Source organism: Arvicanthis niloticus, chromosome 10, assembly GCF_011762505.2.
Source record: "Arvicanthis niloticus isolate mArvNil1 chromosome 10, mArvNil1.pat.X, whole genome shotgun sequence".
NCBI classification, from domain to species: Eukaryota; Metazoa; Chordata; class Mammalia; order Rodentia; family Muridae; genus Arvicanthis; species Arvicanthis niloticus.
The window spans coordinates 62,251,453-62,277,473 of record NC_047667.1 but is presented as its reverse complement, the minus strand read 5'-3'; the positions used below and the strand labels follow the sequence as shown (position 1 = coordinate 62,277,473).

The 26,021-nt window shown below is 43.9% G+C and overlaps 1 protein-coding gene across 1 annotated transcript in view; it reads right to left on the bottom strand.

The window, feature by feature from the left end:
• Positions 1-200: 200 nt before the first annotated feature.
• Positions 201-26,021, bottom strand: part of Ush2a (usherin) — a 681,657-nt gene continuing 655,836 nt past the window's right edge. Inside the window, exons 65-72 of the mRNA XM_034512972.2 lie at positions 23,599-23,805; positions 21,072-21,310; positions 19,588-19,796; positions 17,083-17,259; positions 14,834-14,917; positions 11,052-11,296; positions 4,419-4,640; positions 201-2,489 (exon numbers count right to left, since the gene is read on the bottom strand). Of these exons, the coding sequence (XP_034368863.1) occupies positions 2,400-2,489; positions 4,419-4,640; positions 11,052-11,296; positions 14,834-14,917; positions 17,083-17,259; positions 19,588-19,796; positions 21,072-21,310; positions 23,599-23,805 (1,473 nt within the window). The 3' untranslated portion in view covers positions 201-2,399. The remainder of the gene's footprint in view (positions 2,490-4,418; positions 4,641-11,051; positions 11,297-14,833; positions 14,918-17,082; positions 17,260-19,587; positions 19,797-21,071; positions 21,311-23,598; positions 23,806-26,021) is intronic.

The window sequence follows — 26,021 nt, the reverse complement described above, 5'->3', positions numbered from 1 at the left end:
TCCTCCCTGCCACAGAATCAAAAGAGTAGAGGCATCATGACTTGACTTATCTCGTGATGAAAATAAAGCCGCCAATGAAGAGCAGACCTCAGAGGAAACTCAGCGCCAGTTTTCGTTATGTGCTGCTCAGACTCAACCGAGAGCACCACTGTGGCAGACCGCTCTGTGCCCCGGGAGAAGACTGTTTTCTGTGAGGCTTACCTGGGAACCCAAGCCCCACAGTGTAGCGGTATGTGCGCAGGTGGTATTAAGTTACTATGGATGTAGTTTGGATTCAACTTTGTTTTATTACGGTGCTATTACACAACACTATCTTTGAAGCCAGACGACTGCCACGACATCAGCCACACTGACTTGGAAAGACCACAGGTATGTTTGTTCAGACTGTCAGGCCGTTACTGCTATTAAGTCTCATAAGAAAGTCGGATGTTTTTTTCCAGAATGGGAAAGAAAGCTGGAACACATAAGCAAGTTACAGGGGCAAGTTGTGTGGGTATGTAAAAGGTCAAAGTTCAATACATTTTAACAAACTGCTTCAATCAGTTATTGATCTACTCTGTAGCAATTACAAGGACTGGTTAAAGAACAAAACATGTCTAAACAAAGTTTAAGTGTTTGCTTCCCCCCACCCCCGCCCCCAAGCTTCATCTAAAAACTACTCAATAGTTAGAAGGCCAGTTATATCTATCACTCTGGTACTTTCAAGTGTCTGGGAGCCATACTTGGGAGACTGATGTGCTCAGAGGGGTTAACAGGGAGAATATTTCCCCCTTTCCCCCAAGGTTGACTGGGTCCCAGCATCACCTACTCTCTTGTTCAGGGAGGGTGTCCAGTCATCTCTAACCAGTGTTCAGTCTACAAAAAAAGTGTCAACAGAGAGATTTCCTTCATACCTCCAAGTGAAGCCATGGTCAAACAAGGGTTTTGTCTTAGCCATACATAAAGATAAAAGAAAGGCCAGAAGAGCCATAGGTGCCTGTCAAGCCCCAGTGACCCCAGTGAGGACCAGGTCCACAGCTTGCCTTGACAATTACAAAGAAGTGATTAATGTTGGCCATCTTCATGGCTCTAAACACACAGCAGGGAACTATTGTCGAAAGATAAAATTATGGAATGTTTTCTTCACACTCCACGGGGGTCATACTCCCTAGACATTAGGCTTAAGTCTTTAAGAGGTGTTGTTGAGACAGCTGTTTCTCACTAATGATTTTGTTCCTGATCAGAAAAAATGCTGCCCACGTGTAGGGCCTTATTCAAAGCTGTAGCCATGAGAGGCAGGCCCACTGTTGCTATAGCCTAAAGATTATGTGAGATAAAACGTAGTAGGCTGGTCGGTTCTCTTCCCAATTCAAAAGGTATAGATCTTTTGGCAAGACAGGAAAGTGCATGCTATGATTTGGACAGGCACTGTGGATGCTGCACTACTTTAGATGTGTTTGTAGCAGAACTGTTTAATCCAGGTCTGTACTTTGATGTTTAAGAGTGGCAGGTATCTGGGAGCTGCTCTGTCACAGATTTGGGTGACAGTCCAGCACTACCAAAGTCCAGTCTTAGACAGCTGGATCATGGCAATAAATAGTGGGTCTCCGGCCAAATAAGCAAGTTGGTCCCCCTACAGCGTTTTCCACCAGCCTTTTGGCATCATCTGGAAGATATTGTCACATAGACTCGGAATAATTTCCTAGAACCTTAAGACTGAAGGAAAGGAGTTTTTTTTTTTTCTTAAGTTGTTTTCCAGGAATAGCAGATTTATATTTTTTTATATTTTATGAAAAGTACTGATCGGTCGATTTCACAGGTTTTCGTTTTAAAACAAGACCTCGGTTCAAGCAAAAGTGTACAGTAGTAACAGTCCAGCGGCTTCAGTGAGCAGGCAAGCTGCTTAGTCCTTAGGAACAGCTATGAGAGCTGTGTACAGCTGAAAGGCGCCTGCTCTGTTGGAAGCCACAGCTCTAGAATCGTAACCTGTGCGCATATGGAACTGTGATGGCTAATGCAGCTGTTACTTGTAAGGCTTCTTCCTCTCTGGTAGAAAAGCAGGTTGGAAAGAGCAAGTCTAGCCTCTTAGCAGACCTGCTTGGATTTAAACAGGTAACAAGTGTGCATCGTCTTGAAATGGGTTAGAATATTCCTTTAACAAACAGAGTCACAGGCAGAGCCCAGCAAGTTGCATGCTGTGCTTTCCACAAAATCAGCAAGGCAATGTGAGCATTTAAATGTGGATATAATTTCCTTATCTGAGACAAGCAGAAAGATAATAGTTTTTTTTTAGGTCTCTATTAGGAAGAATTAAACAATTTGTTTCAGTGTTTTTCAACTTTTATCACATGTGGTGATAACTGGGGAAAAAGAGGGTACAGAATATGCACCCCAGGGTTCCATGTTGTAACTTCAGTTCTTCATAGGTGGGTGTCGGTAAAGGCGGTGTGCTCCTTGGTCACAGAGCTGAAACCCTTGATGGCATTCATTAGCTCCTCTTCATCCACATACTGAAAAGCAAGCCAGTCACCGTGTAAGATACTAAGCTGTCGTTAGTGTTCGCTCCTCATTCATAGTCTATCACTGCGATATAGAACACGGTCAACACTAGGACGTGCCGTAAGGCAGACCTTCCTCTAAATTCCCTCACTGAAGGGATCAAGTGCTAACCCAGCTCAGCTAATATCTTAGCCTCTGAGAGGCTCAGTGTATCTGTAGAATGGGGGAAACGTGAATCTATATATAGGTGGTTTTCATCTAAAAAGACTTAGTTAAGAAAGAATAAAAGACAGTGCGAGCTATTACACCCCGTTGCTTCCTATGCTGTACTGAATTTATCAACAGGGTTAGTGTTATGTCATAATGAGCCAATAACTTGCCAGGTGTTGGCACTGACCCCTTCTGTACACTGCCCTCCACTTAGAACTGTACACCAGGCAAACACACATGGCCACGGTCTGCAGCTGTTACAAGCAAAGCCAATGATCTCAACTCACAAAAAGGTGACTAAATGTGTTCTTGGGGAGGTCCCAGGCACCTCTGACCCTAGGCTTTTTCTACAGTGATGCTAACAGCCCTTCCCGAACTGCATGAAGATTATGGGAAATGTGTTCCATGTGAGTCTTCATGTGTTATACCAAACACATTTCTGTTTTGGATGAAAAAGATAATTTAGCAATTGTTTGTTTTAGCCTAATTAACCCTGCCATTTAAGAACTAGATCTGGAATGAGATTATGTAATTGAGTGAGCTGTAATAAGATCAAGCAGGACTTTTCAAAAAGGCTTTTTGGTGTGTTGGGGGACAAGGTCTCATGTATCCCAAGTGGCTTCAAACTTGCATGTAGTTAAGGGTGACCCTGAACTTTTGATTCTTCTGTTCCCACCTCCTGGTGCTGGCATCATAGGTGTGCACTACGGTGTGCCACTTTAGTGTGGTTGTAAGGACTGGACAGAGCTTCATGCATTCTAGGTGGGCATACTACCAACTGACCTGCTACCCCATCCCCCCAGAAGATAATTTTTAACTTTATTATATATATATTTAATCTTCAGAACAAGCACAAAAGACTCAGGTGAAGGCAGGAAAGGGTTTCTGGAGCCAAGCAATTGATCCCTTTACCCTAACCATATGCCATCAGTCAAAAAGGAAATCATGGAAGTTGCCCACTTTACAGTGAAGGGAAAGTGCAGAAAGCATGGGAAGGGTGAGTTGGAGCTCCTGTCCATGCAGCTGGCTAGCAGCAGTGGGACACTGGAGAGCTAAGCTCTCTGCCCTCAGTTGTCTTCTCTTACCAGCCAAATGGAAACGTACTCAGTCCAGCAGATGTCTAGGATGAAAAGTGGCACAGTTGGTAAAAATCCTGCCAGGCCTATCTTCTCAGACACTGGAGAGCTTGAAGCTGATAAGAGATGACAGCTGATCCCTCCAAGCTAGAGTCTGGAACCACTGGACTAAATTCATGGAAGATGAAACTCATGAATAGTGACAAAGGGCTGGTGACATATCTCAGGTGGTGAAGTGTGTGTCTAGCACCCAGAGCCTGGGTTCAGTCCCCAGTGCTGCATTCTGGTTTGTTTTTAAAGCAGGGACATGGTAGTACACGCCTGAAATTCTAGCATTTAGGAGGTTGAAACAGGAGAAACTTGTCATTGAGACACACAACCTTGTCTCAATGGATGAATGAATAGCAATAACGTATGTATCATGGTTTTCTGGAGGTTTAAAGTAAACCAAGTGTGTTTTATGCCTTCTTTAGGTCTGTTTCTGTTTTTTTTTTTTTTTTTTTCCTGTATTTGCTGAGTACTTTATCATACAGTATGTCAACAGCAGTTCCTACCCTGCTAACCACACAGCAACACTGTTAAGTTAGTTTAAAACATAATTGGGTGCGCAATGCAGCAATGCAGCGTGTGTGTACAAGAGGCAGACACACTCACCAGTCCACTGCTGTGGCCCATAATAGTTTCCCACAGGGAGTCCTCCGTCACCACCTTCTTGTCTGGAATGTCCATGAGCTGGCTGACGCTTCGATGGAGAGAGCCCTGGGAGTAGGCGTGGCTCAGTTGGCTTTGACTTGGGATCCGTAGTACAGACACACTTTGGCTGCTCCGAATACTCAAAGGTGTCCCAGACCTAGGGAGTCTGGTGTCAGCTAATCCCTGCAAAGGAAACTGCTGTTGGAGATGGGCAGGTGGTTGGGAACTGGAATCCACACAGGTGATAGAATGGGATGACTTCCTCAAGCCTCCTACAACAAAACTTCAACTCTACAACTGAATACCTGGAATATTGTGTCCTTGTTTCCCTGAGACAATGCGCTGCTGATGCTGGTGTTACTGACAATGCTATATTCTCCAGGGCATTTGTGCTCTGCCTTGGTAGCTGTTTCTTCCTATGGGGCCAGGCCTACCAATCAGTGAAACCAGGGGGGTGGGTCTGGATTAAGGTGCTCTGTACCTGCACATTGACATGGAGCCTGCCCCTTGAGCTTCTCTTCCACCTCATTAAAAGTGAACTATATTGTTTCATGGCTGTCCACTATGAACAATACATATTTCATTTTCAGAGTTCTGGGTATGTGCGGGAAGTGATCTCTCCCTTTTATTCACATATTTACCTTCTTATAGGAATCTCATGTCTGTAACTCATGAGCTCAGTCACTATCACCAGCAAGGCACGATGTCTCCATAATTATAATCTAAGATGTGCTCGTACAGTAAATTATAGCTGACTGACACATCCAGAGTTTCTAATTTAATGGTCTGAACAGTCAATCCAACATGCAAAAGACCAGATGACATCCGTGCAGCACACAGAAGTACCTCAAAATGCATGGTGTAACTTTTTAGGGTGACATTGCTGGACATGTCAGATATATCAGCCACAGAATCAAACTGAGAAGAAAAAACAAAGGGGTGCATCAGTCTTTGCTTAACATTGTTTCAGGAGTTCAGAACCAAGATGGCCGAGGAACACCCTTCACTCAGCTCTATGACAGAAGAGAGTTTGAGCTGAGAGGATGAACTCCAGAAATCAGAAGTGATAGAAACCCTAAAGAGCAAGAACAGTCAGCAGAAGGTGACCTACAGAATAGAGGGAAGCAATGTACACCTTTGTCAGTGGAGTTCTGTCTGGGATGGACCCAGATGCTGTCCATTGTCAATGGGGTCCTGTCCAGAATAGAACCAGATGTTACAAGCAAGTGCCAGTGATGTGGACCATAGCATCAAACAGGCAACCTGAGTGAGACAGCCGCTGGACTCACAAGTGAAAACTGTAGTTTGGGGAGATGATTGTTGTACAAGCAACTCCCAGCTAGGGCTGTGGCTTAGTGACAGAACACTTCCCTAGCAAGTGCAAGGCCCTGCATTCAGTCTTAGCACAAATTAAAACAGAGAAGTGATTCCCATGACCCAAGGAAGGCACTCACTTTGAGCCTCTCCCAGACCATACCCAGGCCATAACAGCCCCCCTCTTGATGACATCTTGGCATAGGGAATAGAAGCCAAATAATGGGTCTCACCCAAAGGGGTAGTACATACTTAGGCCAGTATGTATCTTACTTTTCTGGGCAGAAGATTGTTCTCATAGGATCCTGAAACTTAAAGTCCAGTAGCTGCTGTGGTCGCAAGCTCACAAATTGGGGAGGATCTTTCTACACCACAGGTGGACTGTAGTCACTGCTGAAAATTCCTGGTTTTATTCATGTCTCCACAGCTGACGAAAAGTACCAGGAAAACCCAGTAGGTCCAGAAACACAAGTGGCCCAGGCCCCCACTAACACTTACCTTCCACTGCATGTGATCTAGGGAGCCCCTCTTTGGGACTTGCAGCCATTGTAGGAACATGCCAATTTCCCCTGTGCTTTGGGAGCCAAGCCATTTGGCTTCAGAACATAGTAACCAGTGGCTTTAACCTTGCTAACACTGCATGAGAGGATCTATAGGAGCTCTCCCTCCTGGCTGGTAATTTTAAGACTGGTGCTATAGGTAAAAAAGGATGATCATTCAAGCTTGGCCCTGGGGTTCAGGGAAAGAGTCTGTGTACATCGAATCCAGAATGGTAATTATCAGCATCACAGGTATTACCCCACAATAGCTTATCTTTTAGGGGCACCCCCATCCAGGTTCTGAAGCAGTAGGACTATTTGAGAACAGAGCCACAAGCCTCAGAACCATCCATCCTTGACTTGTGAGACAAAGATGAAAGTTGTTTGCATGTCCTCCCTAGGAGTGGGTATGACAGAGCACAAATCTAAGTGAAAACTGTGTACTAGATAACTGAGGGAGAGAAGGGACATCGCAGCCCATGGACTGGGACCATACCCGTTGGTGCCATGTGTGCTTGTTCCCTGTCTTCTGCATTGTCCTTGCCCACGGGACCTAGGGAAGGTCCACAATTGATTGGCCCATAGATGCTATCACTGTCTTTGAACATCTGTGGTACCTGAAAAAAGACCCATCCTAATGTGGGCTCAAGAACTATCATGGCTGTGCCACAAACCTCGTCATAGCCTGTGTTTGCCCCAAGGAATGTGTCCCTCTGCATACCCACGCCACCTAGACAGGCAACTGCTCACCACCCTAGTGCTACTGGAGCTGACTCTGTTGGGCCTAAAGATGCATACCCTTCTGAGCCTGTGTCTACCTCAAAACAAATCAGTACCACCATGAATGCTGCAGTCTAGATTGTTAAAGACTTCAAACACACCTGATAATGAACCAAAGATGAGGAGATGATGTTTACAGGCTCCATTAAAACCAAATGTAACAACAACAACAACCCTTCTCATATAAAAATGACTGTATAAAAATGGAAAAAAAAATGTTATAGTAGAACACATCTAAATTTGAAGGAAATCTGCAACATTCCTGAAACAGTAAACATGATCCTAAGGAAACAGACATGAGTACAGATGACTAGTACAAAGAATGATGGGATAATGTAGGTGAGTGAGGGATTCACTAAGAGAGAAGTCAGTAAAAGAATCGGGAATCTTTCAGGGGTGAAATGAAAAAAAAATAATTGAAGAAAAATTTCCACAATACCATACAACAAACTAAAGAAGGAATTCAGAACTTGGGAGACAGCTTACCGATACTAGCACATTAAGATGAAAGTGGACCAATGATATTTACAAGGCTTATAGTGATCTAATATTTGCATCTTAAGAATTATAGAAACTGACAAAACTCATAAAATAATGGCTGAAAATTCCCCCAAAACTGGCAGGTGGGAAGGAGATCTGTATGTAACTTCTGGTTAGAACAGGGCTGTTGTACAAATCAACTCACAACAGCTATGGTTATATGCACAAGACTAAGCCAGTCACAATTCCACCATGTGTCACTCCTATCGGAAGAGCTATTGGCAGTTGTTGGCTGCTGAGGGAGGGAAACATGGTCTTCTTTGGGAGATATTTTATAGGTTTCTCATGCTCCAGGGGGTGGCCACGAACATATGGGCAGCATTAGTTGTACTGGGGGATTGGTATTAATAACAAATTATTGAAAAGAAAAGCATTGAGTTTGGAAGAAGATGGGTAATGGTGGGGGAATTAGAGGGACATATGGTGGATAATATGATCAATATACATTGCATAAATACATGAACAGAATAAAACATTTAAAAAAACTAAACTCTTAAGAGATAGGGATATCAACAAAAGAACCCAAACTATCTTCATCCAAAAGAGATCTCAACCATGGTATATTTTAGTAAATATTGTGTATATGACAAAGAATTCTCAAAACATTAAGAGGCTCTTCAGATTTGTAGCAGAGTTTTCACAGAAAATTTATAACTAGAAGAAAGTGGTATTTCATATTTAAAATAAGGAATAAGAAACATGTTAAAATAATATTCCCCAAGTTTACTTTCTTATATTTCCTATCTTATCTAAAGAAGAACTTAGTAATTTTCCAACAGTAAGAAACACAGGAGCATCCTAATTAGAAATGAGGGATTGTAACTGCTGTCATGAAAACACAAATGTATAAGACTCCTTGGAATAGCACCCCAAAGATAAAGATTTAAAAATTAGATGCTGCCAAATCACAAAAATAAATACAAGGAAAGCAAAATACAGTTTTTAGAATGACAGAAGATATTATAACATTCTTGCCTATAAATGGATTAAATTCACCAATCAAGAGATAATAGATTGGTAGAATTAATTTAAAGCCAGATATAGTGGTGCATAACTGTAATGTAAGTAGATGGGAACCAGAGGCAGGAAGATTATGAATTGCAAGCCATTCTGACCTCCCCATTACATAAAGCAAGAGAATAAACAACAAAAATCCTAAAACACAACTATATGCTGCCTACAAGAAACTCACTTCATTGCTTCACTATAAAAATACACCACGTATACTAAAAATAGAAGTTTGGGGACATTTATATCACACAAATGGGAATAGAAAATGATCTGAGCTTGGTAGTTCAGGTCTGTAATCCCTGTAAGTTGGGAGGCTGAGCCGTTCCAAATTTACTCCCTCCACCACCATAGTTGTCTCAGTATATAAGGTCTCTTCTACTGCTCCAGTGCATTCCTATCTGCTGCTATGCTCCCTGCCATATTGATCATTGATTCACCCTCAGAAACTGTTAAGCATGCCCCCAATTAAATACTTTCTTTTCTATGTTACTTTAGTCATAGTGTTTCTTTCCAGCAATATCAAATAGTGCCCAACATGGGCTTCCCAATAAACATAAATTTAACTCTAAAGGGAAAGACAAACTAATTATGTAGGAGCTGGCATTTTAACATCCAGGTTTCCTCATTGGGTGCATCTTGCAAACACAAACCATCGAAGAGACAGCTGTGCAGAACCATACTCCAAAGCAAACATTCCTAACAGTTATTGAACATCTCATCTCGTGGCAGCACATAGATTCCTTTCATAAGGATCTTGAGGACAGAGCAATCAAGCCACGAATCAAGGCTCAATCAATTAAAATAAAATTGAAATAGCACAATTCTACTCTGGACTGTGACATTTTAAAAGCACAATCTTAGAACAAGGAGAAAGGAACGTGAACAAATACATATATATTGAGTAACATTTTCCTAATAACCAGGAAGTAATAATAGTCCCCCAGAAATTCACAGTCATAAAATCTACTATGAACAACTATAAAAAGCTGGAAAAACTAGAAGAAATCAGTAAATTTTGAGCATATACACTACGCCCCAAAGTGAATCAAGATGAACAGACAATCTGACTAATAATCAGCAAATGATGTTGAAACAATTGAGATTCTTGCATCTCGGGGCTGGGAAGATGACCCAGCTGTTGAGAGTGTTCATGGCTCCTGAAGAGGACCCAAGTATTGTTCTTAGCACTCTTAGAACATCTCAAAACTACCTGTGACTCCAACTCCAGGGGAATCTGATGCTGTCCGGCCTCTGCAGGCACCTGCACTCACATGCACATACTCATACACAGACACATAAACATAATTAAAAATAGGATAAAATCTTTAAAACATTAAATCTTCCCTCTAAAAATGTTCAGGATCTGATGGCTTTATTGGAAGCATTTTAAAGGAGATCTGTTTCTATACTTTGAAAAACCATTCCAAAAATCCAAAATAACCAGAATTCTTTTAAACTATTTTTGAAGCTAACATTACCTTGATACTAAACCAGACAAACAGAAATCAGAAACCAGCACAATAAAGCATACAGTACTACCACATATGTACACACACACACACACACACACACACACACACACACACAAATAGCTATGGACTCTTATCCAATGTACACAGGAGCAAACATTCTCATTATATATTAGTAATTGAAGTTCAAGTTGATGCTTATATTCCAGAGACTTAAATCAGCCTGCATGCAAATGCAGACAAGCCAAGACACTGGTTTTTAACTGCTTTACAAGTCATCAGAAATGGCCTCCTGAAATAGTATTTTCCTTCACACACACACACACACACACACACACACACACACACACACACACACACACACACACACACACACACACACAAAATATATAATGAGAATGTTTACTCCTGTGTCCATTGGGTATGAGTCTATAGCTATTTGTGTGTGTGTGTGTGTGTGTGTGTGTGTGTGTGTGTGTGTGTGTGTGTGATGACAAATGGAATTGGTCCTAGGCATGCAAGGATGATTCAACATATACAAATCAAGAAATGTGATACATTGTATCAACAGAAGAACAGAAACCATAGGGGCCATCATTTTACCTCCATAGAATAAAGGACATTTACAATAAAAGCAGTCACATACTATACTAGGGCAAAAGGAAAAGACCTTTTTCTCTTTTGAAAGAAGACAATGATGCCCACCCATCCTTACTGCTGTTAACATAGTACTGGAGTCTTTGCAAGAGCAGTTAGGCAAGAGAGAGGTTTAAAAGACATCTAAATTGGAGAGGAGGAAGTTAAATTACCTACGTTTGCTGGTATGACTTTATGCATAAATACTTCACCAAACAGCTGTCACTTATTGTCAGTAAGCAATAAGTGAATTCATAAGAATGAAAGCAAGCCACACCAGGAAAAGTCTATCTTTCCATACTTACCACATGGCTTTCCCCAGGTGGGTAGACGCTCAGTGGGGCCATTCGTTTCTGAAGAGGTACCAAGGGAGGTCTCTCTCTGATACATGGCTCCTTGTGGAGTTTTCTTTGTAGAATCAAGGACAGAAAAATGGCCAGCAAGATCAGGCCCAGCACGGCCATTACCATGATGAACCACAGTTCACTGTAGAACTCTGTGCTTTTGACCCCTGCTCCCTTCTTTTCTCCAGGAGTCGTCAGCACCAGGCCTGCAGGACACACAGGAAGAAATAGATTCTTTCAGAAGGCAACTTTGTGGCTTTGGGTGCTATGATTTGACTGAGAAGCACAACCTCCTGTGCTTCAATCTAACTGCGTGTGAGCCAGAGTGTTGGCTTGGGGTGCTGCAGGGGGACAGTCAGCAGCCCGCAGTACTGCAGACCACCGTGGCCTTAGAAAGAGTGGCTGGTAGACAGGAGGCAACAATCTTTAAGAGGGGTCTCCTCACCCTTGGCGGTATGTCCTGAGCAATGGGCTCTCCCAAATCACCAAGACATATACTGAGGATATCTAAGGCTCCCCCACCTCAGACAACAGCTCTACTCCTCAGAGGGTTTGTGCAAACTGAATTTTGAGATATCAGATCTTTTCGCTTGTGAATGTCAACCTCATGCTCCTACTATAGTTTTGCCATGGCTTGTCGCTTAGCCTCTGTTAATCAGCCAATGTTCTAAAAATCATCTCACATATATTGGGGGAGCCTCCTATGGAGGGAAGTATCTGTTATGGCTCTTTCCTAGATTTGTGTGATAACTTTGATAGCTACCTTCTGAGCATAGGGCAGTCAAAGTTCACATGAACACTCAGCAAAGTTCAGTGAGTGTCCCAGTTTGGATCTGTGTGGAATGCTTGGTCCCTAGGACAGCAGTGTTTGGGGATGGGTCAATGACAGTGACTATATCATTAAGGTTCCCACCTCACCAATGGGCGAATTCACTGGCAAGGTGCCTTAATGAGCTGTTGAGAGGTGAGGCCTGGCTGGAGGAAGTAAGTCAAGTCACTGAGAACATGACATGAGGACATGATATGAAGGGTGCACTTGGGCCAGACCCAGCTGTCTCTATTTTGTGGTTGTCATGAAGTATGAGGTAACATCTATGCTCTGTCATGTGATTCCCACCACAGTGTTCAGCCTTAGACTCAGGGACAATAGGGACAACTGTCCACAGACTGAAATCTCTGGAACCCCGAGCCTACACAAACCTCACCTTAAGTTGTTTTTCTCAGATCTTTTGTGACAATGAAGGAAAGCGGGATAACATGGTGGGCTCTGAGGCTTTCTAGATATGTTGGGTAGAATTGCCGTGTATGTGGGGATAGGAGAGCAGCACACTGGGGAAGGGACTGTGGGCTCCCTACAGAACAGCACATGGCAGTAGAATCATGCCATTGGTTGGCTAACTGATGGAGAGGGCCTTACATCAGTTGTTGGTCCTTTCATTGAAAATAGCTTAGAGATTCATGACTATGATGCAGCCACCACCTGGGCTGGCCTGAAGCTGAGAACCAAAGCCCTTCCTACTGAAGGCCAATGCCAGAGGCAGAGGAGAAGCTAACAGCACTGAAAACCTCATGCTCTCTGGATACCTCCCTGCTCTGAGCAGATCAGAACCAGAGGGCAGGGAAGATGTGGCAGGGTGTCACATGCATATCCTCAGGGACAATGTTAGAAAATGACTTAAACTAAGTTCAGACCCTGAGAGGAGGGTACACCTTTCTGAACCCAGGGGTGACATGGTTTGAAAAGTCACCAATACCCTGGGCCTCTTCTTCCTCACTTCTGAAACAAAGGGTTGCAGGCAAATCTCCAGCAGGCTGGAAGCCCCTTCACAGTGAGAAGCCATGTGGTGTTTGAAAACTGAACCTTGGCTGCACAGGAGAAAAGAGTAAAGTTCTTCTCTGTGTGTGTGTGTGACAAAGCGCTAGGACCCCAGGGACATCCGATTGGCTCCATGTGCTCTTTGCTCAGGAGTACATAGGGAATGAAGGGCAGGGTGCCTGGAGGAAGCCTCCAAAGGAGAAAGCTCAGCAGTAGGAGACACTGTCTGCTTCTTTCCCCGCTTGGAGGCTGCCTTCAGGCAACTGAACAGGAACTCTTTAGAAATTATATCATGAAAATTAAAACTGACTAGAGATATATGCTGGGCAGCACATCTCAGAACCGGCGGTCCACTGAATTTCCCCTCTCTGTTCTGCTAAGACCCTCTTCCAGACACAAGGGCTACCTTCAGCACAGCTTTACCACAGTGGGAAGCTCCATTTGTCTCAAGAGCTGTCTGAAAGTTGCTGTCCTGTGATAAAGGCTGAAAACGGGACTCTGTCCAGCCTTCCATTTTCCTTTCAGACTGTAATTTTATTTGGGGGCCCTGCTTTGTCAATCAAGTGATAGGAGATGGCTACAAAGACACCCCGACTTTGTAACTCGAGTCAAATGAATCTGACCTGAACTGACGTGGAATATGAATCAGTCAGCATGAGGTGCTGGGGCCCGGTGTCTGAATCATGTGACAGGACCTATTTAAAAACCCACAGCCCTCAGGCCCCTCCCATCTGCATATGTGTCAGGGACCTGAGGATCTGTATAGTTAGCAAGCACATAGAGGTGATTCTTATGAACAGGTAAATCAGATAAACACATTGAAGAAAATGTCCTGGCCAGGAGTGGGTAGGAAGACAACGTTTGAGGGAGCATCCACACAAGTTTGCAGAGCATTCCTGGACTACCCAACTGCGAAAACAGGAGTTATTGAAATTTATCCAATGAAGTCCTTTCTGTCTCATAGCTCTGGATATAATGAAATTAGCTATATGGGAAAGGTCATGTTAACTCAGATCTATAGTATACCCAAATATGCACAGTATGGGAAAAGAATATCTGTTGATTGAAACAAGACAGGAGGAGGGTTGGGGAGAAACAGACAGAGGTCAGAGGACAACCTTAGGTGTCAGCCCTTGTTTTCAACCTTGTTTAATACATGGTCTCCTGTTTGCTAATGGTATGCTAGGCTAGCTGGCCTCTGAGTTTCCAGGGATTCCCCTGTCTCCACTTCTCATTTGCTGTAGAAGCATTGGGATTACAGACTATGACACTAACCTTGCCTCTAAATGGATCCTGGGGATTCAGACTCAGGTTTTCATGAATGTGTGGTGAGTGTTTCCCTCATTGAGACATCTCTCTAGCCTGTAAGCCATCAGAATCCATGAAGGATACAGATCGAAACGTCCCCAGTTCACCACTATAGGCTCTGACTCAAGAACAACATTTGGACCAACAGGAATTGGCCACCCATTGTCTTCCATCTTCTCATCTTCCCTGGACTCTCTCTGCCACCCTTCTGTAGATGAAGTCATAAAATTATTTAGAGAAAATATTTGTTTAGAAGAGAAATTTAATCAGGTCTCTCTGATGTTTGCCATATTGACAATTCAGTGATTTGGCTTTTGAAAGTAACCCTAACTCCTCGTCTAACAGAAGTTTCATTAGGGCCTGTAAAGTTTCCTTCTTTCCATGCTTCCTTCCTTCTTTCCTTCCTTCCATCTTTCCTTCTTTCTTTCCTTCCTTCCATTCTTTCTTCCTTCCTTCCACCCTCCCTTCCTTCCTTTAATTTCTTTCTTTATGACACAGCACAGTTTCTTCCATCAAGTCTACCACTAATGTGTTAGCCATGTCTAGACACAGACATTTGCCTGTCTCTGGAGGACAATGAGTAGCTGCTGCTCTAAACACAAGACAAGAGAAACTTTACCAAATCCAGTAGCGGCATCATACTGGACCAACGGAGTCTTTACACTCCCAATGTCTGTCGTGCAGGTGACCTGGAAGAAGAAAACTAGACAAAAGAAAGAACAGGTAAGTGTCCAGTGTTTAACACCAGCTAACAGGGGCATCGTCTGGAAAGAGCAGTGAAACTAACACTCCAGAGCGAACTGATAGTTAATGTTACCCATGGTGGTCAGGTTTTCGAGGGGTTGTCATGGTTGTGTTAATTGAGGTAGGAAGACCCAGCCTAAAAGTGGGTAGTACCATTTCCGTTTCCTGGTTTTGGGTTCCTGGACCTTACTACAGTAGAGTAGGTGCCAAGTGACACCCATACATACATTCATTCTCTCTGCTCTTGACTATGGCTGAATGCGACCAGTTATTTCAAGTTTCTGCTGCCTTGACTTTCCCTTAGTGATGGGCTGTAACCTGGAATTGTGAGCTAATATAATCTCTCTTCTTTAACTCCCCTTTGTGAGGGGACCAAAGCACCAGAAGGGAAACGAAAACAGTTTAGATGCTAAAGGCTCTGCAAAGTCGCACTCCATCACAGTAGTGACTGTTTCCTGGGTTGATGCTGCTGGGAAGGAGGGGGACCTTGACGAGGCTCTGCCATGTGCTACCGCACCATAGGCCCAAAGCTGTGGCCAGCAGATCACAAATGAGAGCCGTTATGAGACGGAATAAATCTCTTTTCCTTATAAGGTTGATTGTCTTAGATATTTGTCATAGCAAGAAAAAGCCAACTGACATCTAATATGCAAACTTCTAGTTAAAAAGTCAATCAGCAAAAGAGCTGATGGCAGCATGTCCATAAGGGAGGATGGAGAGAGATCAGAACTTCTACCCAGAGCAGCCAAGCAGCACTGGCAAAGGACCTGGACCACACAGAAGTGGAGCTTGCTCTGCAGTAGATCGACACCTTTTCCTTTAAGGCTTTCAGGAATACCTTTCTTGACTAGAAAGAGTTCAGAAGGGAACTCGGGAATCATGTGATCTAAATTCCCTTATTCCTTTTTTTTTTTTTTTTTTTTGCCAGGACCCTGTGCCTCTTGCAAGGTCACACACACACAGATGGTTGGAGGCCCACTCAGGTAGAACCCAGATCTGCCAACTGTCAGGCCATCTTCCCTCTATAGCAAGCTGCCCAGGTGACCAGCAGCCGTGACGGTGTGTGGCTCACTTGGTCTGAAACTCGGTTTCTACAAATGCAGCTATGGAGTCATCCTTTAGCTTAAACAAACAGACCCAAACACTCTCGGGCTGATTTACTGTCTAAACCCAATGCATGTTTCAAAGGGTTCAGTCTCCACTGGCCCTGTGACCATGTAGGTGACTTGAAAACCTGGAGTACCTTGTGGAGTCTTGTTTCAATTGAAAACCAAGTCGGAGACATAAGAAATGCAACTGGAGAGGGGGGATGGGCACAGTCCTGAAAGGAAAGGAAGGTTCTAGTAGGGACTGTTCCATGAGGTTTGGGGAGCCCCTCACTCAGGACATGGTCACCAAGTGTTCTGGTAGCTTTTTTGTTACTTTGATAAATACCACGACCAGAAATAACTTGAGGAGGAAAGGGCTTATTTGGCTTACACTTCTACGTTACACTCCATCACCGGGAGACGTCAGGGCAGGAACTGAAGTAGAAATCAATGCAGAATACTACTGGTGGGCTTGTTCCCTTGGGCTTGCTGAGCAAGCTTTTAGACACAGCCTCGGCCTCCATGCCTAGGCATGGCACAACCCACAGGCATTTGCTCCTATAACAAGAAAATCAAGCAACCAAGAAAATGCCTCACAGATGTGCCCACAGGCCAATCTGATGGAGGCAATTCTTGCATGGAGGTTCCTTCTTCCCAAGTGACTCTAGTTTACACCAAGTTGATGGTGAAAACTAACTGGCATACTGATGATGGTGCTGTCTGCAAGTGGGGACACGGGGACACTCTGGAACTCTTCAGTATGGCTGCTAACTAAGTGTGTTGCTCTTTGTCTTGTGAAATGAACCTGCCCTCTGGTCTCCATCCTTCCTGCAGCCATTCAACATTCCTGGAGACAGCACTATCCCTGGATGTATCCAGTAACAAACAGGGAGGAGACACATATTATGAGCTGTAGGATTTCTACAGACAGTGGCCATATAAACCAAGAAATTCTGATGATAAGCCTCTCTGGTTTGACATTTCCTAAAGCTGGGGACCAGAGCACCTTACACAGAGAAGAGGGTCAGTTACTAACTTTTGTCCACTGTCCTTGGTATGTAGAGTGTGGTGTCTAGGCCGCTGTACACCCTCTGTCCTCCATCGGTGACCACGTACTCCTTTAGCTGGCCATTTGGGAGAAAAGTGCCACTCCAGTCCACCCGCACTGTGGATGCGTTGCTGTCCACTGAGAACAGGGCTTGGTACTGAGGCACTGTGGAGGGAGGAAAGCACAGCTCTAGACGCAGGAACTTCCAGGATGGATGGGGGGGAGGTGGGGGGTGGTGGTGATTTCAGAAGTGTGTAAGCAACAGTATAGGAAATCAGCTAACCAATCAAACAACCAACCAACCAACCAGAGACAAGCCTGGATGTTGCTAGAAATCCATTAAAAATACCAAACCGGAGTAGAAGGCAGGAGGATGGCCAAAGGGGACACGTGTGAAGTGCGCTCTCAGCAGCTTTGTGCTGCTTCCAGAAATCAATGGAGAGTTCTGATTTATAAATAAAACTATTAGCACACAATGCGTTTGCTTAGCAACATAACCCAGGGCTCATATTTTGCTGTATTTTCCCTCTCTAACGGATAAAGTGTCCTTAACACTATTAACTACAGTACATAGCTATTTTTCATATCAGATCAATATTTATTGCTAGGAAGCCCCAAGGACTAGATGAAGTTAATTTTTTTCCTTTTTTTTTCAGCAAACCTAACTGCTTAGATGGTGAATTATGCTCTTTTGGTACCCATTTGTTTTCAAAGCTTTTTCTTGAAGCGTTAGTTTGTTTTCTGAGATGGTTAAAAGGCCTTGCAAACAGCAATCCAAGCGTCATAACTCACTGACCTGACTAATCCACCAATAGCAGAGCACTTTAGTAGATAATCAGGCTCGGTTCTCCTAAGTATTACATCAGATCTAGAAGCAACCTGGTACACGTTTACAGGCATCCCCTCGTCTCATTTGTAAGCTCCTTGCTGAAACAGAATGGGAGACCTCAATGCTAGCTCATCTTTAAGGTTACTATGTTGCTGAGGGAACAAACGAAGTCATGAACTATCACCTGGCAGAGGGAAAAAGATCTGCTTCAGGAGACCTTGTGTTCTCCAAAATAACCAAGAATTTATAAAGCATTCATGTCAAAGGTTATAACATGGTATGGGATAATTATGTTTTATAACCTATGGTTTAGACCCTAAAGACACATGTGAACCTTATCTCTCTCACAGCAGGAGACTTTCAGAGAGAGAGAGAAAGAGAGAGAGAGAGAGAGAGAGAGAGAGAAACTAATAGCAATTTTCCACCAAGACCAAGAGTCATCAAACCCTCTTCAATGGCTACGTGTTTCCAGCCCGGGCCTGCCTTGCATCACAGGCCAATATGCAGTTTTATTTTTCTGAAGCTTTTTTCTACCACACTGGTCCAATAAATCTCCCTGTATCCTAGTAGTACAAAAAAAAAATGGAACTTGCAAATATTAAGGAAATAAATGTGATTTCTGTCTTTAAGGATTTGGAGTCTTTGCTGAAGGAAAAAAAGCAAGAAATAAAAGTAATGGAGACTCAGGTGTATGTAGCTTCTTGGGAGGGGCTTGAGGAAACAGGAAGTGGTCCTGTGCCTTGACATAGTTGATGTCATGTAACCCTTAAAATACCCCAGTGAAGATTGGGTCCTGGGGCTGGAGAGATTGCTCAGCAGTTTAAGAACACCGGCTGCTCTTGCAGAGGACCAGAGTTAGGTTCCCAGAACCTCTAGTTCCAAGAAAATCTGATGTCCTCTTTTAGTTCCTATGGGTACTGCGTGCAAGTGCACACACACACACACACACACACACACACACACACACGCACACACACACGCATGCGCGCACACACACACATCTTTAAAAACTAAAAAGGAAGAGAAATAGATTTCTCTCAGAGGTTAAACACCTTACTCAATAATCAAGGTAAAAGCTACCAAGTACCTGAACCCAGAGCTGCATAACTCCATGGCCACTTCCTTTATAATCAGAATACTTTCACTACTTTACCATGTGTGTTCCCTAATGGTATGATGAAACCGGCTAATTCTGGTTGTCAGCTGATCAGGAGTTTTGTGCTCGTCAGTCAAGTTAGCCATTACTAAAAATTAAGCCCTATAATCTTAATTATATTTAAAGGGCAATAAATGTTAAAATTCTTAACATTTCTTATTATTGATTACATTTTACTGTTATCCATCCACCCAGGGTTCTTTGCCCTTTTGTAACAGAATGATGGGTTCTGTAATGATCATCGACCCCCATTCTTTCTCCTCTGACTGCTGCAATGGTGTAACTTGAAACCCTCAATGGTGGGAGAAGCCAAGCCTGGACTACATAGTAAGTTCCAGGCTAGCCTAGACTACAGACTTACCCTGAACCTTTACACTCATAAATGCCATGGGAGTTTTCTCTAGTCATTACTGACATGATGTCTCAGTGGTAGTCCATGCAACTGAACTCGGGCCTTTCCCGGTTCTCAAACAGCATCTCTTGTGCCAGGCTCATCCCATGTACTTACTCTCCTTCTTGGTGCTGAAACTGGTCCACCCAGAACCCGTGCTGCCTGCTTCATTGTGGGCCACCACTTGCACCCCGTAGGCAGTATTAGGCTGAAGCCCCATCAAGCTGGCTCTGTGCCCAGGGCCCCAGTACTTCCTCTCTGCGTGGCTAGGAGGGCAGCGTGGGGCTGAATCAGGAGGGCAGGCCCGGTTCAGCTGCAGCTCATAGCTGGGACAGGCAGAGGTGTGGAGAAGAAAGACAGGCAGTGGGTTTGATTACTTTTCAAAGCTGCTTAGATTTGGGAGAGAAGACATTTTGCAAACACTTTAAAAACTCCATTTCCAGGAAACTGCTTTCAGAGACCCTGAGTTGATACCACAGGGGAATGAGGCGTGAGCTATATGAGAAGATGTGTGGAGCTTCTTCATGTACACATGTGGATTGCCATACAGAAGATAGTTTATGTGCAGGTGTGTGGCTGCCTGGTACATGTGCACATGCAGGTGTGAGCATCTCTGTGTCAGACAACTGTGGAACTGTTCCTTTTTTTTTTTTTTTTTTTTTTTTTTTTTTAAGATTTCTTTTTTGTGTGTATGGGTTCTATGATTGCATGTATGCCTGTATAGCAGATGCATGCAGTGCCAGCAGAGGCCAGAAGAGGGCGTAAGAACCACTGGAACTGGAGTTACAGGCGGTTATAAACTGCTCTGTGGGTACTAGGAATTGAACCTGGGTCTTCTGAGAGCAGTCAGTGCTCTTTTAACTGTTGTGCTATCTCTCCAGACCCATCTCTATCTTATTTATTTTTTGAGACAGGGTTTCCCACAGGTCTGGAGCTTGCCACGTAGGCTAGGCTGGTTGCCCAGGGAGTTCCAGGGTGCCCTAGAGCTCTACCTACCTCTGCCATCTCAGCACTGGGATAGCTAAGTATATGCTACCACACCTAGCTTTTTACGTGGGTTTTGGGGATCAAACACAGGCACCTAAGCATGGTAAGCACTCTACTAACTGGGCCATTTCTCCAGCCCCACAAGTAATCATTTCCATGAATTAAGGTTAGATGTTTGGTTCCCTTGAGAGGGATTCATTGTTGTCTTTTACAAAGAATAAAGAAAATCCTCTTCTCTCCAGATAATTCTGAATGAAGGCTCTTTTGTTCTTTGAGATGGTGGCCCCTCCTGACATTTTAACTTAGGTCAGGGCAGTTCCCAGCTAGCCACAGAGATCTCTTTTGCTCCAGCTGAGGCTAGCAGAGTGCATGGTTCCAGAGAACTCCCAGGGCAGTGTCTTCTATTAGTGAACCCAGACACAGTGCACTGTTTCTCGAAGCATTGGTTGTTCATCTTTCCTTCGGCTGGTTCATGGCTTAAATACTTTTCAAGTAACAAAACTGCTCAAACAAGTGCTTTGTCTTCTCAGTGCAGTCCTCTAGACTGCAGGGCAGTCATATGCCTCTGTGCCCTGTTGCCTTTTGGTCTATTAATCAATTCCGCTGACAATTACCTGTGAATGACACCATTGGGGAGCTGAGGGGGAGTCCACTGGAAGGAGGCCATCCTGGAGCCCAGTGTCTGGACCTGGGGAGGAGACAGCCCCGAGGGTGGGGCAGGATGTGTCCTCAGCTCAGCTGTGGGCCCTCGGCTGCAGCAGTTGAAACAGGTGCAGGCCTCAACTCCAATGGTGTATGTGGTGAAGGGTCTCAGGTCATGAAGGGTCTGCTGGGTGGCCATGCCTTCAGACAGCTGCAGGGGAGAGGACTAGATGAGACTGTCACATGTCAGAGATGGTACGCTTCCTGCTATGAATGGGAGCCCATGCTAGGCACTTTGGGAGAAGTAATGAGGTGTTACACTGAGTGTTAACTCTTGGAAGACTGATCCAGGTGGAGGGGTGTTTATGATACAAGAGTCCAGTAAACAGAAAGAGGTCACAAGGGGGTGACATTATCCCTTACCTAATTTTAGGAATGTACTAGAAAATGGAACCAAGTACACAAAATACGGGTCGAATTCAATGACTTTCAAAGGGACTCCTTTGCAACAAGATGAAAAGAAAATCATAATCTGTACTTGAATTATCTTTTTATCACTAAACTTCACGTTCTACTACAATAACTTGCATGGAACTTATGCACTCAAAATGCCTTGGGACCCATATCAGAGGTGGGTGCAAATGTTTAATGTTTGCCTGCCCTCCTTCCTCTCTCAGAGTTCTGTTTTGCAAAGCCCCGTGTCTTTGTAGAGCTACGGACTTTTGATTTATTTGAAGCAAACTTTTGACCTCATTTGGAAGAGAAGTGCTCAGAAGCTGGGAATTAATTTCCACATCGACGTAAGTAACATAATTAAGGAGCCACCTGCTATTTAAAAAAAAATGCATACAATGCGCTCCACATAGAAATTATTTAGGTTTATTAATATTATCATTTTATAAGCATGGATAATCAAGGGCTGATTGTATTTACATCATCTATATTTATTGAATAGGAAACCCTGTAGAACATATGCTAATATTCCGTTAGCATTCACTAGGAGCCTTGCCTGCGCGTGGGGATTCTTGGGAAATTGTGTTTCCCGCACGGGGCATGCTGGCCTCAGAGGATTTCTCCACACTTGCCCAAATTGATCTAAATAATTCATAATGTAATACTGGGATCTGCGCGATCTCTCTGTAAGCTTATGTGAACAAAGTATTATCATCTCCATTTATTCATGAGCCACAGGGGAGAGACCCCGGCCATACCACAGAGGTAAGAGAGTGGAGAGGAGGAGGCTATCAGTGTCGTCGCCTATGTATGGCTTAGCAGTGGGTTCCTAATAGCTATTAGGGACGTTAAATATTAGCCTTCTCTGTCAAATACTGAAAAACTTTTATTTTTTTAAGGATTTATTTATCTATTTTATGTATGTGGGTACACTATCGCTGTCTTCAGACACACCAGAAGAGTGCATCGGATCCCATTACAGATGGTTGTGAGCCACCATGTGGTTGCTGGGAATTGAACTCAGGACCTCTGGAAGAGCAGCCAGTGCTCTTAACCACTGAGCCATCTCTCCAGCCCCGAAAACCTTCTATTTATGACAAGAAATTAAAGTATTTTTTTTATCTTTCTCACCTTGTAAAACCATATGCAAATGTTTTGATGTCCCCCCACCCAAAAAAATTTTATGTACTCCCCCCATTATCTGAATTTAAATGACTTAAACAGTGTATCCGCCACCCCCTCTGGTTTCTCTTCATTTCCTTTAAAACTAGGCTATCTCAAAAGACTGTGAGGTGAGACCCAACCAATGGGGACAAGACAATAGTCACCACCCACATTAGAATAAACACCAAGTGAATTTTCTGTTCTCCTCCCAGTGTGCTTGCTAGCTGGGTTTAGGTCTGGGCAGCTCCTTTGAACAAAAACAATTGGCTTGTCAAGCTGCTTCCCCTTGTTAGTGCCTTCCACTTTACAACAGGAATATTTTTCTTTGTTTCTAGCATGGCCTCCCTCTCAGCTTACAGCTCAGCATGAGATCCCCCACGCTCAGTTCTACCTCCTGACTTCCCTCAAATGTGTTAATGGCGGCAGTGGGGTCAGCTTTGTTCTCTGTAGTCTGCCTAAGAAAACCGGATTTTCCCTTTTTTAGAGATCTGCCTGTATCAACATCAGAGTTCCCAGAACATCCCTTGCTTCCTCTTTTCTTTTCCATATTAACATTCACTCCATCCACCTCATCTTGTGGACTGGCTGCCATTCTTCAACTACCTGGCCCCTATTTTTCTAAAATAAATTAATTTCTAAATTAAATCAATGTGTAAGTTCTTCAGCTCCTTCAATCTCCGCAGGCTTCAGTACCATGCCTGGCCCTTATCCCAGTTCAGATGTTTTCTGTTTCCTAAAGGTGCAGTCTCACAGCAGGCCCCTTCTCAGAGGGCAAGTGAAGGCAGACACACAGGATCTAGGGAGGAGGGCAAGGTGCCACAGCACCAAGGCAGGCTTTTAGGAAGAGCCTTGCTGTGTTAGCTCTTAGAGCTGTGCGCTCACCGTGATGTGAGTTCCGCTGGAGTTGGAGAAGACCCGGAAGAGGCTGATGTTCCCATTGGGCTTTGAAGGTGCGCTGATGTTGACCACCGCTTGGGTGGAGGAGACAGTGTGGAATGTGGGTGCTTTGAGACCTTCTGGTGGGGCGGGTCCAGTTCTACACTGTGTCCAGTTACTTGCTGCTTTGCCTGCAGAATTCGTCGCCCATACCTCAAAAAGAATCAACAAGACCAATCACAAACAAGGTACCCTTACACTGGAGTATCAGGTGTGGGCGTAATGGCACACACCTTTAATCCTAGCCCTCTGGAATGGCTGACCAATCTCTGTAAGTTCAAAGCCAGTCTCCGCTATATAATGAGTTCCAGACTAGCTGGGCTACATAGTAAGAACATGTCTCAATAAAAGGTAAAAGTAGATAAATCAGTCACCAAACCAATAACATAATGGTGTTAGCATTCCTTCTAGGCTCTGTCCAACAGTTACCTGGCTTGCAATAAAAGGGGCTATTTGGCTCTCTCTCTCTCTCTCTCTCTCTCTCTCTCTCTCTCTCTCTCTCTTCCCTTCTCAACTCCCCTTCTCATGCCTTAAGTAAACTCTATTCTATATTCCAACAAGTTACCCTCCCACTTCATCATAACTGGCTGTATAAAACATATCCTGTTTTTTTGTTTTTGTATTTTTAATAAAACACAACAAATGGGATGAACTTTGATCTTGTAAGTTTGTGACTACCAAGGATCATAGAACAACATAGAACAAGAAAGTAGCTTGCTAGGGTTTCAGGAATTCCACAGGTAGATTGCTGGCTACCACGCTCCTCTCTGACTCTGTGGAGCAGTGGAGACACTTTTTTTCACTTTTTTTTTTTTTGTTGTTGTCGTTAGTTCCTTCAGGGTGGATGGATTTCTGGACTCCATAAAACTCAGCAATTCTTAAACAGTGTCTCCATTAAATCTGCATGAAAATCAAATTTCCTTTAATCAAGGAGGGGATAAACATATGGGGAGATGTGTAATCTTATTTATCAAGAACCATTTGTATAATTAAACACGAATATCCTAAAAGGTCTCCTTGGGTCGCCATTTGCATGAGTGAGTAATTTGTAGGATGTCAGGTGCAATAGACCCAGTGGATGGATGTGTGAGCATATAGGGTTAAATTAGGCCCAATAGCAGCCAACCACACAGTGATCAATCAGAATGATAGATGGAGACAGCGATACAAGATGACTGTGTCGCCTACTGGTGTTCCTTACTGAGCTCTCCGGTGCAACTCCAACTTTGGGGAATTTTTTTCTCATTGGCTGTCTTTTGCTGTGTTTATTAAAAAAAAAATAAACTGTCATGGCCCGTTAAGGACAAGTGAGGAAAGCTTGCCTGAGTTTGTATGTACAGTACTGGGAGGTATGCAGTGTTAGTATTCTGTCTAAGCTCTGTCCCACAGTTACCTGGCAACAACCAGGTAGGCCTGACCCACTATTAAAGAGGCTGCTTGCCCCCTTTTCCTTCTCTTCTTGTTCCTCTCTTGCTCTTTCCCTGCTTCCTTTCTCCCCTCTCTCCCCGTTCCCTCCCCCCCGCCCCCACGTGTTCATGGCTGGCCTCTACACCTCTACTCTTCTACTTCTGTTCTCTTCTGTTCTCTTCTCTGTCTCTCTCTCTGTCTCTCTCTCTGTCTCTCTCTCTGTCTCTCTCTCTCTGTCTCTCTCTGTCTCTCTGTCTCTGTCTCTCTCTGCCTTTCTCTGCTTCTACTACCCTCTTCACTGCCCTCCTCATACCCTGAATAAACTCTATTCTATACTATACCATTGTGTGGCTGGTCCCTCAGGGGGAAGGGATGTCTTGGCATGGGCCCAATGAGGCACCCATTTCCCCCATCTCTCCCCACACCTCCATAGAACACATCTCTCTTCTCTTTATCTTTTTATAAACAACATGCAGGATGTTTAAAAACAAGCCATACAGGAAAACCCGAGCTGAGAGTTTCGTTCTGTTCTGTTCTGTTCTGTTCTGTTCTGTTCTGTTCCTATATCAGTATAGCTTGCAGAGAGAAGCAACAGCCTCCACAGAGCCAAGTCCAATCAGGATTTGTGTTTCTTTCTGGGGGCAGATGCCTTTGTGAAAGCAAATTTCTAAAGTGGAGCTGCTGTCAAATGTAAATCTCCAGCCCCTGCTGAGAGGATTGCCCATGGCCCTCTTCTCTAAAGAGAAACCAGCTCTTTAAAGAGCTCTCTCTCTGGATTTGCTTATAGTCCCTCATCCTCTCCTTGTTTCAAAGCACTCTGAAACATTCCGTTTTGTGGATATGTGTGTATATGTGTACTGGGTAAGAGTTTGTGAGTGGGGGCTAAAACTGCTCTTTCTGGTAAACTGAGCTTTGGATTTTGCTGGTTGCTGCCATGTGGACATAGCTACCGTGGGTCTGAA